Here is a 15,911-nt window from a genome sequence, read left to right on the forward strand (position 1 = left end):
TCTTGGTGATGGAAGCCATGTTCAATGTAGCAGAAAGATAAGGCTCTTTTCATACCATAAAACCACAACCAAACCCAGAAATTCCTGTTTCTAAATTTGCATACTTTAAGAAATAAATTTCTATCATGTTTTAGCTTCTGCTTTTTATTTATTTCATGACACAGCCAAATCTAACCCTAATATGAGGCATCAATTATTTTTACCCTGTTGGCTCTCCAATGCAGATGAAATAAAGATAAGAAAGGAATGAAAACTGACTAAATGCTTATGTGTTGTGCAAATATTATCTGTCAAGGAAAGGCATTTTACATATATTTCTTATCTAATCTTCATAATAAACATGAAAATAATTATTTCCCCATTTAGTAGATGAATCGACTGAGGCTTTGAGAGATTAAATAATAAATCCAAGACCCAAATAACTGGTAAAAGAAAGAGATAGATTGCAAATGTAGTTGTTTGGAGCCAATAATCCACAGTCTTTTCATGATACCGTAATGATCTCCAAAGCATTGACTGGGTGCTTACTAAGTGCAAAAGCACTGTACAAGACTATCTTGAACATATAGAGGTATATACAGTGTGTTCCCTAAAGGAACTTAAAAATTAAGTGAGAGATGTTCTTAAAAATGAGAGAATATGATGTTCAATAAGTTAAATAAATGAACAAAAATAAAGATGCCACATCAGAGGATATGACTGACAAACTATACAGATTATATTTGTTATGTAAGCTAAGAGGCAGTGATGACTTTAACTTGGAATGCTCTTATTTTTCCTTCTTTGCCTCCCACTAACTGACCTCTATGTTCTCGCTACATGCCAGATACTCTGGTTAGCACTGATGTCATGAAGGCAAGCAGCACACAACATCACTCTGAAGAAATTCAATATACAATTAAGAGTATCCCCTAAAAAATGGAATTGATTCCAACTGACACAATGAAGTGTAGATAATCTGAACGTCAATTTGATGATCATGGAAAAATCTGAAAGCAATATTAAGAACTGCCTTCTCAAATCAGATACATCCCCAGTGGACTTACTGAAATTTTCCTCCACATTTTTCAGATATGGATAATCTTCAGGTTAAGAATATCTCATTATTCTCAGAAAAATAAGCTTGGAAAGATACGCCAAAAGAGGTAGGATCATCCAAAAAGGAGTCTACTATTTCCAAAAGGCAGTCCTTCTTGGAACTTTATGGTAAGAAGCAGCAGTAATGAGATCAAAGTACAATTATGCTTAGGGTGATGGTCTTTGAAAGCCCATCCCAACTACCCTCTTCTCTGATTTTGGATTCTCAGAACTTAGTTAATATCAAGATATTAGGTACATTTCATACAGTTTTAAGAATACAAGGCTAAAAAGAAGGCAGATTGGACCAGACTTGGGGAACCTGGATGCCAAGCAAAAAAACTGGACTTTAACTTACCATGTAACTAGAAAAAAAACTCAAGTCATAAGTGAGACCATGATGGACTATATGATCAAATATTTTAGGATGATTCACGGGATTCAGTACTTAGGAATGGATTGGGGTCAGGGAAGGGTAGGTGTAAGTCCAGCAGTTGAAGACTAAGGAGGAGACCGTTTCAGTAGTTGGTGTATATAGTGCTATTATGTACGTACACACACACACACACACACACACACACACTATATGTATATAGAGCTAATAGGGGCAGGAGGAGGGTCAACATGCTGCTGAGCCAAGACGAAACACCATTAGTTACAGCATGGTCCTCAAACACAACAGATAAGTATGTGTGACTTGTAAGCATTTCACTACACTAGACAAAAAGTAGAAAGATTTGCAAAAGAACTGAAAACGTCTTTGTATTGACTTCCTGGTGCCTGGGCATTGCGGGCCCACTGGAGAATATCATGTTATTCTTAGACAGGTAGTGTCTCAGTACTGTACTGAGGGCATGGTCACCTCAGCTCTCAAGTCTTTTTACTCTCTCTAAATTAATCCTGGAACATCCTGTTCTTACAAAATCAAGCAAGTATGAGGAGTGCCATGGAAACCAGAAAATCAGCAGGGAGACTGGGAGCCAAGATTTCCTGTACCTACCAATCGGTAGAGCTCAGTAATGCTGATGTCTTCCGGATCCACCATTGCGTACTCTTTCCTAGGCACCAGGTCCAGTCCCAGTTGTCTAGAAAACAAATTGCAAAAGTTTGGGGGAAAAGTTACCTCCACGAAATATGTTAAAAACAATTGGTTTTTCACTACATCACTTGGAAATTAGGTATATCACCCACCATGCTTCTCTCACCTTGCATGACTTGTTACCACAGTTGGGGTAGACAATATAACTCCACTGGACACTGGGCAAAACTTGAAACATAGAAGGTGAGAAAGACAAGCAAATCCAGGAGGGATGGGTTGGCACTCTCAGCGGAGTGCTCCTGCCCCTGGGGGCCTTAGCACCATATGGTGTGGAGCCTTCGGCGCCCTTCAAAGTATCACAAGAGAAGGCCTTCCACACTGGAGCGAATGGAAACTAGAGCTAGACATCATTTGGTTCTAGAAATTGGAGTTGAGGGTAAGGAAATTTGGTCTTTAGAATTTGACCTAGCACCAGTATACCTAGCTGTGCCCAGAGTCAACATGTTTCTTATATGAATCTCTGGCAACTTGTGCATGGTCCTTATTTACAGCAAATTCTGAGGTCAGTCGTTAGGAGAAACTCAATAAAGGCAGGAAATGGAAATGGGGGAAGAGTTTTGGGCCTGGGCTGGCAGAATAGTTTAACCCTTTATGTCAGATTTCATTGTGGCTGACATGTGGCTTGCTGTGCTGAGAAGTATTCTAAGGTTATATCCAGCCTCAGAGGTACCAAGTATGGTAATTGACTTGTGATGTCTTCCCATCAACAGAGGAACATGAGTCTAACTCTATTCTGGTTAGCTTCCCTCTGGTGACCTTCCTAGCATAATCCCCTCCAGGGCACCCATGGTACAATGCTGACACCAATGCCACACAATTCTGTTCATCTCCTTAACCCTCCATGATCATCTCAAAGGCTACACAATGCCTGAGTAATGCCCTATCGATCAAGGCCGAGATACCCTCTTCTCTAGCAGAGCCCCCTCAACCGCCACATCCAAGGCCGCATGCTCAGTTCTCTGAGGATCACTTGTTCTGCATCCCTTTCACATCACCACTCTTTCTAACACAGAAGCCTTCTGGCATCACACTTCCAATTATAGAACCACAGCTTTCTTACTTTTGTATTTTAAAAAAATCTGAAATTCTTCCATGCCCTTCCCCAAAATCTCATTAAGGTTTCATAAGTAAAATTTATTAATGCAGCACCTACTTCAAGCCAGGCACTGCCCCAGCCACCCTGAGGGCTATTTGTTCTTAAGAAGATTAGAAAGCTGTCACCTCCTTGACAGTAGGAGCTGTCTTTCAGATACTAAAACAGTTTCTCAATTTTCCTAAATGATGTTTCTCTGTGGGAAACCTAGAAAAAAATTCACACACCCATTATTTAATGTTAGTTGAATTTTTAACTCACAATAAGCACTGTGATTTGTTTTCAAAATGTCCATGTTCCCCCTTGCTACATCTCACCAGGGATTCTGATAGGGTCTGTTTTCCATTCTCCATTCCCTTCTGAAAGAGAACCACCGTACTACAGTGTTAAGTCATCATCTGACACTGGGTCAATATTGCTGATGAAGATCATTTAGCAAATGAAAGAGGGCATATAACCACAGTGATACCTGTCTTACTCGTAGCTCCTTCTATGAGAAGCTGCGCTACCCACTTTCTCTGCTGGGAGTGGTGGTGGCAGACAAGGTAGTCATCTGACCATCTCCCCTTCCTGAGCCACACCTGATTGGACCATGGGTAAGCACCTGACCTAAGGACAAATAACCCAAAGACTGGCCAGCAGCTTATGAGAGGCTGGTATAAAATGCTCAGCCCAAACAGGAATATTAGACATTGGCTGTCAATAAGATTCCTTCCTTGAGAATTTGAACTTGGAAATTCAGACATCAGTCACATGCAGGAGGAAGATAAGATACGTGAAGACAGGTGACCTACATGGCTGCAGAATGAGTGCAGAAATTCTGCAGCCTCAGAAACCTGTAATCTACAAGTCTTTTTCTCCCATAGTCTTGATTGTTCAGCTTCTGTTAGCTTCCTGGCGTCCTGGTTATGTGAAGAGTCTTATTTGTTTCTATTTGGTTTTGTTAATTCCTAAGTACATCTTCCCATGGTTTGAGGTTTCCTAGCCCACAGAGTAGAATCAAGGAAGTGCTTTACAAAGAATAAGGAGAAATGAGGCAAGTAGGGAAGAGAGAGGATGACAGGAGATCACACAGGGAGAGCGTCATGTTTTCTATCAACTCAGTCACTAAACTACTCTGTGACATCAAGAAGAAAGGATTAACTGATTGCCTCCTCCCACATAATATTAGCAGAAAAGTCAAAGAACATCGTGTTGTAGGACTCTATGGGCAACAGAAACATGTACCATTATTTTAGTGCTGTCTGAGGTTCCCAGGCAAGAACAATTCTTTTGCTGGCCCTGTTAGGAAATGAGATTAATGATCTCTTCTTCCTAAGCTTCCCACATCAAGAGGGCTTCTCTTCACTACTCTTCAACAGTTTGATATACAACGTGAGATGGAACACATTCTTAATTTATGTTTATCCAGAGATTTATGTGCTGGCAGCTTATTTTGCAGGACAATTTCATCTAGTTTAATAGGCAAGAGATTATCTTAATTTGCTTTCCATAAGCACTATTCAATAAGAAAACAAATGTATACTTAAAGGAATAAGGTAAATTCATAATCTCTGTACTTTAAGTTATTTTAAAATAAATAGTCAAAGAATTTCAAAGAAACCAGAATCATGGCTCAGAAAATTCATGAAGTTGAAGATGATCTAAATAAATTATACTGCTCATTTTCATGCATCAATGTTTTACCAACTTACCATAAATTAGCCACAGAACTGCCCAAAGTACAAGCCAGAACTTTCGTTAAGTCAAAAACTGAGTCATGATTCAGTCATAATTAATGTTTTTCCTTCCTTCCCCTTTTCATTCTGCCATCATTTTCTTTCATAAAACTGAAGAAGTATCATTTTCTTGCCTGATCTCCATTCCTATGTTATTCTGGATAAGCTAATTTCCTCCAACTTTCTTCCTGTTTACAAACTAGTCCTATAAATGAGGACCAGCATAATGACTAAGACCCAAAATAATTCAGAGAATCCTCAAAGGTTTTTCAAAACAATAAAGAAATAAATATTAGGCAGCATAGGTTTCGCTCCAAAGGACCCCTCCCACTCCACAATAATGGAGATTCGAGATAATCTCCTGTGAAATTCATTCCCATGGCAGGATAGGAAGTTCCCTGTAAATGGCTGGCAAGTCTAATCTGTTAGGAGGTGCTGCGTGTTTTAAATGTCATCCTGGAGCTGAAAGCGCCCTTGCGCTTTTTCTAGTTCAACTTCCTCCTTCAACAGATGAGAAACTGACATGAAGAGGGTTAAGGAATTTGCTTCAGGTCCTAAGAAAGCAGAGCCCCAGTCCTGTGCTCTTGCTGCCCCTCCACATTTGTACCTGTTTTATTTCTCACAGGAATGAATCTTCTAGAGATAAATGAATTGGGCTCTTCTATTTATTGTCTGTAAAAAGATGAATGGCACATCCTATTCAACAAAATACCGGAAGTCCTCTGAGTGAGATGGAGGTTTAAAAATCTATTAGTAGGTCTGGGTATTCACATTCAGAGTGTGCAACATCTTGGGAAGAATCAAACCTGGCTTCTGACAAAGTGATTTCCTATGGTAATGGGAAGGGGCATTCTGCTTCAAATTGGTTTTTCCACATTCAGTAAGAGGCAAATTTACCCGTGGTTCACTTCCTGTGATTTTCTTCATTTCTGTCTGCTTTCCTTTTTTTTCTGTTGCCCTAAGATCCTCTGAAGGTCCAAATAGCAAATGGGGATTTGGAGAAGGGAAAAGAAGGGAGGATAGGGCCATGTGGGTTATTAAGGAACCATGTCACTGCTTTAAACCTAAACCTCATGCAACCCTAGGATCTCAGTCAAAGGTGGCTTATTCTAATTTCTCACTTCTATGTTAATATTCACATTTAGTACAATATCAGCCTTGGTCAGAGCTTTCAGTGATTAGATTTACCATTTCAGTACATGGCTGGTATTTTAAATTAGTCACTTACGGTTTTGTTTAAAAATAAATCTCGGTCAAGAACAGCTTTTTACTGAGTTCTCTCAAGCAGCTCCTCAAAGTAGCTAATATGTATGTACAGGACTAATCACAGCAATAACAAAAGGCCCCACCAGTGCACTTGTCATAAGACTTTTCACAGAAGCTGTTAACATTAGTGTCTCCCTCCGGATTACACTGGTGACCTATTACCATGATATGGAAAAGATATATTTTAAAAGCAAATCCACATGCCAAACCTAAAGCCTATTTGAGAACAAGATCCATTTTAGCCAGAAGCCACATCTAACTCATTGCCGTGAACATTTCATTTTCCATGAGCATGCCCACACCATCAGGCCACATATGATACTAGACAACAAACGACATTTCAGTGCCTACACCAGCTTGAGAAGAAATGGTTCTCGGCTCCATCAATGACAGTTCGCATTAAGCCTCCAAAAACAGGAAACGTGAAAAAGCCCATAGGATTGCTTCCAGTGACATTACCACGTTCTGGCTCAGGCCTATGTCACTTCCACTGTGTTCACCTACTAGAGGCCGCCCTGTGCTCAGTACTCACTCATTGCCCCAGTCAAGCCGGGCAGTAATGTGGCGCTTCACATCCTTCATCCGGTCGTGGGTGAGGTGGCCCACCAGCACCTGCCTCCTCAGATCCAGGATTTCATTCATGATGTGCCACAGCCGGTGGAAGAGATCGCCTTCATTACGCTAAGAAATACACAAATGTGGAGATTTGGCAGTCAGTACCCATACTGAGTTGTGGGGTAACCAAAAAGGAAAGGGAAGAGGCCCATTCTGGTTACCCACTAGGTGCTTGCCACTCTGGACAGATGTCCATTAATAGACAAACTGTTCGCTCACTGTCCTCAAACACACTCGCTGCCTTCTCTATATGCTTCATCTAAGTTTCACAACACTGCTCTCATGTCCAGAAATGCAACTTTACTTCTCACGTGCTCCTTTTATTTATTTATTTTTTAAACACTACTCAAATGCTATTATCCAAGAAGGCTCGGCTTGACTTCCACCTCCATCAGGAAATCTTCCCTGATCACTTTTGCTCACATTCTTTTCTCCCTTCTTTGTGCCATGGCTGCATGCAACTAAAGCTGATGAAATGGAAGACACTGTTTTCCAATTATATTTCTTGCACATTGGTCTCAATACTTTATTGGATCCCCTGTCAGAAGTTGGGCACAAAATTCATTCATTGATGGATATGCACTGCTATTATCGGGCCAGTATTTAGACTTTTAAAAAGGTAATGCTTTCTTACTTTTAAAACAATCATGGAGAGTCAAGATAATCTCCTGTGGAATTCATTTAAGCTCTGTGGTTTACTGGAAAGAAGACAAGTTAAAATCCTGGTTTTGTCACTTACTAGTGGTACAGACTTTAAGTATCAATTTTGTCATCTGTACACGGGCAGCACATTCTTTCTGCAAGGCTGTTTTATGGATTAGTGGTAGCAACTGTGCAGATAGCACTACAGCACAGTGGCAGAGAATATCAACTTACTTAGAGCCAAACAACTTCAATCTGAATTTCAGTTTTGCCATTTACTGGCTAAAAAAGCTTTGACAATTCATTAACATTTCTGTGCTTATTTTTTTCACCTGTAAAACAGGTATTATAGTACCTACTTCCCAGGGTTGCTGTGAGGATTAATGAGTTATTAAAACTCTGAGAATGATGCCTGGCCCAGAAAAAATATGTATTAGCTGTTATTAGTACTAGAGTACTGTTATTGCTTTGAGCTTTGTCCAGAATGAGCCCTCTACAAATACTGTTTCTTCCCCAAAACCAAAATATATATCCCTTACCCCAGAGACAATAGAGTAAATCTTATCTAAGTCTTTACCCTTTGTCTTTCTTAACCAGCAGCTATGCTTTTACTTTCTACAAAAATTATGAGTGGACTTCATGAGTAGTGATATGAAAGTACTGAGGTTAACATCCATCTAAAGTCTTCTACAGCTGTAAGCTGCCAGAAATATCAAATTCTGGGTGATGGGTAAAGATATTCAGTTATCACGTATTTTTTATTTTAAAAAGTAGTGACGTGTTATCTGCTTTTTCAGTACTTGGTGTCTTGAATTTTTCACGTGATGTGCAGGTCAGACGAATTTGCCAGAGGAACAAAAAGCATTCTCCAGGATGCCATCCCTGATCCTCCTCAATATAAATCATCTTGCTTCTCTCTCAACTCCGAAAGCACTCTATTGAGCCCATTCTTCTATTGCTTCTCACTCTTAACTCATGTTATACACTCCCATAGAAGCCATTACAAGGCCACTGTAACACAATATTCTTGTAATTAACTGCTCAATGTCCATGTCCTCCCCATGGCTGTAAGTGCCCAATCACATGGCTGCCTGCCTGTGTATCCCTAACAGCTGGAGAATGCATGAATGAATAGCTTGATTTACACATGTTAATTTTTGTGGATCTCAAGAGGTAGATTCTGTACAGGCGATACAAACACTTGAGGAAGTCAGTGTAGGAAGGAAAAGTCCACCCAAGTCAATAAAATTATATAATCAAGTTATTAAACAAGTCAAATCTCATGTAGCAAAGAAGAGACACAGCACCTTTTTGAACTAACTGTCACAGGGAGAAAGTCACCTGCCTGCTCTTGGGAAAGGCATTCTGTAGTTGTTTAGTAGGATGGACTTGATTTTCTGTGATGTCATCTCTAGTACTTAAGTTTAAGAGAACACTAAGAAGAAAAGGTTGCAGGATCCCTTATAAAGCTGAAAATCAGTTGGTCAGCTCTCCATTAAGGGAAGAAAACCCAGGTGTGGCAAGAATGCTGACATACTGCAGGCCTGGCCAGCAAACCTACTCTACTAGTGTAAGAAAAAGTTCTACAACTGAACATCTAGTCATAAAATCATGATTCTTTAAATATTGGATAGTTATGAAGGCTATTCAGATATATGAAAAATGCTTTTGATTTAATGTTAAGTGAAAACAGGTAGGGTACAATATTAAACACTTGGAATAAAACAATATCAAGAGATTCTGGAAACATATAAAAAAATAGCATAAGTTAATTGAGAGTATTTTAGTGTTTTAGAAAGCGATGAGCTTTTATTTGCCTTAAAATGAAAACAGTACAGGTTTTGGCAGCAGCAGACTTAGATTTAGATTCGGGCTTCAGCATGAGACCCTAGGTAAATTATCATTGATAAGATTCGAGAATAAAAAGTGCCTGGCACCGGGCAAGGTGGCTCACGCCTGTAATCCCAGCACTTTGGGAGGCCGAGGTGGGCAGATCATGAGGTCAGGAGATCGACATCATCCTGGCTAAAACAGTGAAACCCTGCCTCTACTAAAAATACAAAAAAATTAGCCAAGCATGGTGGTGGGCGCCTGTAGTCCCAGCTACTTGGGAGGCTGAGGCAGGCAAATGGCGTGAACGCAGAAGGCAGAGCTTGCAGTGAGCCAAGATTGCACCACTGCACTCCAGCCTGGGCAACAGAGTGAGACTCTGTCTCAAAAAAAACAACAACAACAACAACAACAACAACAAACAAACAAAAGTGCCTGGCAGAGCCCCAGGAAAGAGAGATGTAAAATGTCCAGCTCAGGGCCGGCACAAAAGTACTCAGTAAAAGATGGCTGCTATATTTCTCCTAAACTTTTTGTGGTTACATTACTGATTATTAAGTGGTATTTTTAGAGACCATTATTTAGGTCCTTGGCAACGTTATTTAAAGAGCAACTAGCACTTTTCAAGCATTCACCATGTGCTTTTATGCTAAGCATTGTCATATAAATTGCTAACAATTTATAAAATATTATGGCCCTCATCAAACATCTTCCAGTAGAGAAGCTAGGTGCCTTAAAACTGTTGGAAAAGAGGATGGACAATAATCTAAACACACTTGAGCATGAGGAACTTGAACCAAAACATTTGGCACAAAACATTTACATTAGGAAAAGAGAAACCAAAGGTCTGACATGGCCAAGGTAGCTTCACTCCTAGTGTCAAAAATATAATACCTCTGAGTTAAACTTAATATTTGTTTCTAATGTAACTGACTACCATTCCAGTGTCCAGGGAAACATTTAGATAATTATCTCTTTCCCAATTATTCAGAACACTAGAAGGAGAGGAGTTTACTTACGGAGTTTACAACACATAGATTTTCAAACCAACAAAGTCTGTCCCCAAAATAGACATTTGAAACCTCGAACACAGGTAAAAATAGCTAGATAAGGCAGAATCCAGAGGAAATTCAACTTTGTTCCCCACTAGTAGCTATATAAAAGGAAAAGTGCTTGTGTTCTAGTTCAGCTAATGGACAACACTCACACTGTCATTATTTTTGTAACTCTTATGTCGGGTATTTAGAATGCAGTGGTTTGAGCATTTCAAATAGTTTCTTTTTCCATGTTAGTGCCATGCACAATGTTACTTTAAGTGAAATAATACTTGGATTTTGAATTCTTTCCAACATTAAAAAAAAAGAAAATTTAAAAAGCAGATCTGCATTTCTTTGCACTTCCCTAGCACAGAGCCCTCGAGGTCGGTTATCTTGACTTTGTTATTTACAAAACCTATGCTCTGCCAATTCACCTAAGGTTATCTTGTGGATTTTCATAGTGAGTTCTAAAGCTACCGGCTCCAGGAGGGTTTAATCAGAGAAGTCCAACATCAAAGGGTTTTCACTAGTGACTTTGTAAGATTTTCTTGCCTCAATGAAATATCCTATTGCATTTTAGATGTAACAGACAATAAACACTATCATTCTGCCAGTGTCCCTCACTAATTTGGATTTTTTCTTTGACAGGCTGTTTTAAATCATTTTGTCAGGGTAAGTACACGTTTGTATTTTGAATTCATGCCTTCAAATGATAAGCTGTTCTACAAATTTCTTTAAAAATAAAAGAAGAAATAGCATGGGGTCTTCCCCAATATTTCACCACCCCCAGACTTCCGCAGTTACAGTGGGGTTCAGAGTGACAGCACCATATTCACACCAGAACCCCAGCTCAGCCACTTTCCCATTACTTGATGTAGGGTGAGTACTTCACTCTCTGTACCTCATTTTTCTTATCTATAAGCTGGATGTGATCATCATTATTATTTCTTTGAGTAGTAATAAGGATTAAAGAAGATACTGCATCAAAGAGTATTTACCATGGGATTTGCCACATAAGTTCCCAATGTGGTTACTTATAGTAAGTAAATAACTATATACTATGTATCTGCAAAACACAGATCCTTTTTCCCCTTAAGAAACATTCTTTTCTCTAGTATATTTAGAGTATTCTCATTGATACTAGCTAAGAAGTCTGTCATTTACATTATACTTGAATTACTTATAGAATTTGAATTTGATAAAATACCAATGCCACCAAAATTGTCTTGAATTTTATTTTTCCCTGAAAATTAACAATATTCAGGAGGCTCCACAATAGGTCCCTGTAAACCATCCTATTTGGTTAGATGCCAGAAAAATAATCTTTTATATTCCTGTGGTACTGAAAAATAACTTACAAAACCCATGCTCAGTGGACACAGAGATTGCAACAAGACTGTCTTGTTAATATCTATATCCCCAAGGAGTCCTAGAGACTTGCAGAAGGTGCTATATTAGTTAATGCTTACTCATGTTCATGTATTTCTTAAAACAATTCTTTACCCGAAAAATTGTGTCATTAAAAAGCTACTTAACCACATAGAGTTGTTTCCACATGGTTCCCCAGTCTCTTAATGTTGATGTCATTTCTGTGATAACAGAGTCTTCAGTGGGAATAACCATTTCAAATTGTCTGTGAAATTAAAAAAGAAAAAGTATATATGTAAATACCATAGACAACAATTTTGTTTTAAATACTCTAAGAGATAACTAGGAAAGAAAGCTGCCTAGCTATTGTTCGTTCTACAGACAGTAACCAGGATCTGGTTGTAAGTTAATGTGAGGAATGCTACATGGGTTGTGGTAGGACAATACCAGAACGACCAGCCACTTCAAGCAGATCAATTTGGGGCGGTGTGGTGAAGAAGGAACGGCATCAGAAGGGTTGCCCTCCAGTACCAGTTCACAACTTGGCAGCAACTCATTTAACCTGAGGCCAAAAGCCTTCGTCTGTAACATGAGGTCACTGGGCTACATAAACTCTGAGGTGACTTTTGCCTTCCAAGGGCTATGACTATAGGACTCAAAGAGAGTAAAAGGAACACCATTCAATCATCAGGACATGATGGCTATGGGCATCCAAACTAACTCAGTGTTATAAGTAACTAGACACTGAGATACTAATTGAACACTCCCTTGATCTCAGTAACACTTAATTTTTATTATTTGCAAACTAGGACCATGAGGAATGATTAGTATTCTAAGTGATGTTATCATACAGCATAGAACCTAAGGCTTATGACATCATCGATATTTGAATATTCGTTCCAAAATGTTCCTCTTTCTGATTAGAGTAACATAGTCTTCTCATTTCTTCTCTAAAAGTCAGAAACTATCATTGCAAAATATTTATATCAATATCTAGTAGGGTGTGTATGGTGGTCCTGAAGTTGAGAATATGCATGAGCAGATGGGGGAAATAGATTTTTTTTTTTTTTTTTTTTTTTTTTTGAGACAGAGCGTCGCTCTGTCACCCAGGCTGGAGTGCAGTGGCGTGATCTTGGCTCACTGCAAACTCCGCCTCCCAAGTTCACGCCATTCTCCTGCCTTGGCCTCCCAAGTGGCTGGGACTACAGGCGCCTGCAACCACGCCCGGCTAATTTTTTGCATTTTTAGTAGAGATGGGGTTTCACCGTGCTAGCCAGGATGGTCTCGATATCCTGACCTTGTGATCTGCCTGCCTCAACCTCCCAAAGTGCCGGGATTACCGGTGTGAGCCACCGCGCCCAGCTGAGAAGATTTAATTTGTCCTCTGTATCCTACCTTTGGCATATAATAATCTTCATCTCCAGTTTCTTTTTTCAAATTCTTTCTTTGTGTGTGCGTGTGTGTGTGTGTGTGTGTGTGCGTGTGTGTGTGTGTGTGTGCAGGTGAAAGTGGTTAAGTGACTATTACTACCACTGCTTCCCAAAGAATGCTACTGATATATTGATTGAGACTATTTTCTTTATTTCAGTATATTTTTCTCAAGAAAACATCTAATATGTAGAAAGTAATGACATATTAGACACAGAACCGTGTTGTCTAATGATCAGGGGGAAATTACTTCTTAGCATGAGGCTAATAACTGTTCTGTGATTCCTTTTTCATGTTATGTCCAAAGTATATGTAATTGTCTTTTGTAAAATCTTCTTGTCAGACATATGGAAACTAAAATCTTGCCTTGATTCTTTTCCCAAAAGAGTTTCATCTCCTCATTTCACAGAGCTGCTAAAATACTTGCCCTATGAATATTTTCCTTCTTTCTAGAGCTTAAACACAGCTGAAAATGTAAAACTGGGATTTTAAACTAGAAATAAAAGTAAACAGTAATATATAAACTGTGACAGATACAGAACCTTTTATTAAGTCTGCATATGACATTTTTAAATAGTAGTACATTTATTTTGCTTTTGAAGCAGCTGTTGCAATTTAAATGATGAATATTTGGAGATGGAGATTATAAAATGATCCTATACAAGGTCAAGGAGGAAACACTGAATTTCCAGGAAAACTTGACATCCTACTTAACATTTAAAAAGTGACATGACCTCAGTAGGAATTAAACAATACAGAAGTGGCCTCCCTGTCCGTAAACTATAATTTAATTGACCTCCAACAGTCCTACATTGATCTGAAGACACAAGAAAGAACATACAGGCAATTCGGTCTGTGAGAAGTTGATTGGGGGTTGTCCAAGCAAAATTTAAATTTTTTAAGCATAAAATTGCCATTTTAGGCAAGGTGACTGTTTTCTATTAATTATTCCAAAACCAAAATCAGTGTTCAAATAGTCTGTCATAAGTAGTTACCTCTGAAATTATATTTTGTTCAGTTATTCTAGGATGGACTTTTCCATTATTTCATCCTAGTGGGCCATAAATCCACTTAAAATAAGACAGGTAACACCAAAACCCCAAAGATGTTCCTCTCTGGGAAAGCAATCACCTGACAATACATGCTCTCAAATGTTTTCAGGCCAAAGTTTTTCTTCCAGTAACAGCCCCAGACCTAGGGTCTGAGTCAATTCCAATAATTCTTTTACAGAAACTAATGTTGGGCTTTTCTGTTCTTCTGCTGCACAATGTCCATCATACCTGGTGTCAGGTGGAGACCCCATAAGAAAGTCTTAAACTTACACGACCAAATTTTTAGGTACCTTTACCCACATTTAAACTTCCTGGGGCTCATGGAAGGGCATCAGATATACACCAGTTACTAACCAGGATTTAAAAAAAGGAGGTACTTATTTAAAAACCATGCCCTACCCCAACTCACTTCGAGGGATAGACTTTGATTAAGTGGAGAGATGCCTGACATCATCTTTGCTAGCACAGAATTCTCTCTTTTCTCTTCCTTGCTCAGAGCATATGATGCCCTTTGCACTGCAGAGTTGAGGGAGGTCAGGGTTGGGCTTGGGACAAAGGCAGCAAAGAGGACTGGTTGCACAGGCTTGCTCAAACAGACAGACACTTTAAGGAACAAGGGTAGCCCATGGTGTTTTCACATTGCCAAGCCCAGATCACTAGCACAGAAGATCAGAACAAAGAGTAGGCATATGGCTGGAGTGTATTCTGAAGTATCCTCTGGTTTACTGGAGGGGGGCTGAATGGTGTCACATCTAGCCCGGTAGGAAAGTTTCGAAAGGACCAACAACTTGACTTGATGCTTCTGGTGGATTATAGCTGCACACTTCTGAAGGACACACATTTCTTAAAAGATCAGTAGTAGTAGTGGTAATTATTAGAATTAGAATTATGCTTTTAATCTATTATTCAATAATTACTATTACTGACTGCTACTATTAACATGCTTAAAGCAGCTCACATATATAAGACATGTAGAGTAATGGTCTCTGAGATTCTTTAAGTTTTACCCACATAGGGAACTCTCAAAGTATTTATATCATAGACTCTTAGCCACTTGCAGAGGCTGTTTCCCTGAACTGAAATTTAATACCATATCTTTATTGAGGCGGAAATTATTTGAATAGCCTCTTTGGAACATTTATCATAAGACTCAAGTTGGAAAATGCCATTACTATGCTTTAAGAATTCAAATAATAAATTGCTATTTATCACTATTTGAGAAAAAATATAATTTCTATGGCTGAATCTGTATTTTGTTGTCATAAGATGAAAATTATGCAGTGTCCTTGTGACACTGACACCAAATGTTTGTGTCTAAATCCATGGCCCCCTTATAATGAATGATCTGCTTATGCTAACTATTTACACAGGCAAGTTCTTCTGTTTTATCCTGCTACATCTTATTGGAATTATGTTAAAGTGACCGCCACTTCAAATCCTTTTGGAAATAGACTAGAAATTTTTTTAATGTATTAGAAACACTAGGTGATCAATGAGCTCAATCAAACAAAGTATCATATAAATGACATTCTCTAAAATAGAATAATGGCTTTGTGAAGTGGTCACACAAAAATATGTTATTATGCCCATTTAGAGAAAGACACACTACACATCTTAGGATCAGTGGTGAACCTAGGAAATTCCTGGGGTTTGAAATAATATGACAGGATTTAATGGGTCTGACTG

General features: G+C 38.9%; 1 protein-coding gene across 6 annotated transcripts in view; it reads right to left on the reverse strand.

Annotated features, from left to right (window-relative positions):
• The window catches only part of DOCK4 (dedicator of cytokinesis 4), a 525,542-nt gene that overhangs the window by 259,608 nt on the left and 250,023 nt on the right, over positions 1-15,911 (reverse strand). For all 6 annotated transcript variants that reach the window (XM_054559683.1, XM_024249890.3, XM_054559685.2 and 3 more), the window contains 3 exons: positions 11,914-12,010; positions 6,786-6,934; positions 2,078-2,162 (listed from right to left, as the gene is read on the reverse strand). In XM_054559683.1, the coding sequence (XP_054415658.1) occupies positions 2,078-2,162; positions 6,786-6,934; positions 11,914-12,010 (331 nt within the window). The remainder of the gene's footprint in view (positions 1-2,077; positions 2,163-6,785; positions 6,935-11,913; positions 12,011-15,911) is intronic.

This window comes from Pongo abelii, chromosome 6 (assembly GCF_028885655.2).
Source record: "Pongo abelii isolate AG06213 chromosome 6, NHGRI_mPonAbe1-v2.0_pri, whole genome shotgun sequence".
In the NCBI taxonomy this organism is placed as follows: Eukaryota; Metazoa; Chordata; class Mammalia; order Primates; family Hominidae; genus Pongo; species Pongo abelii.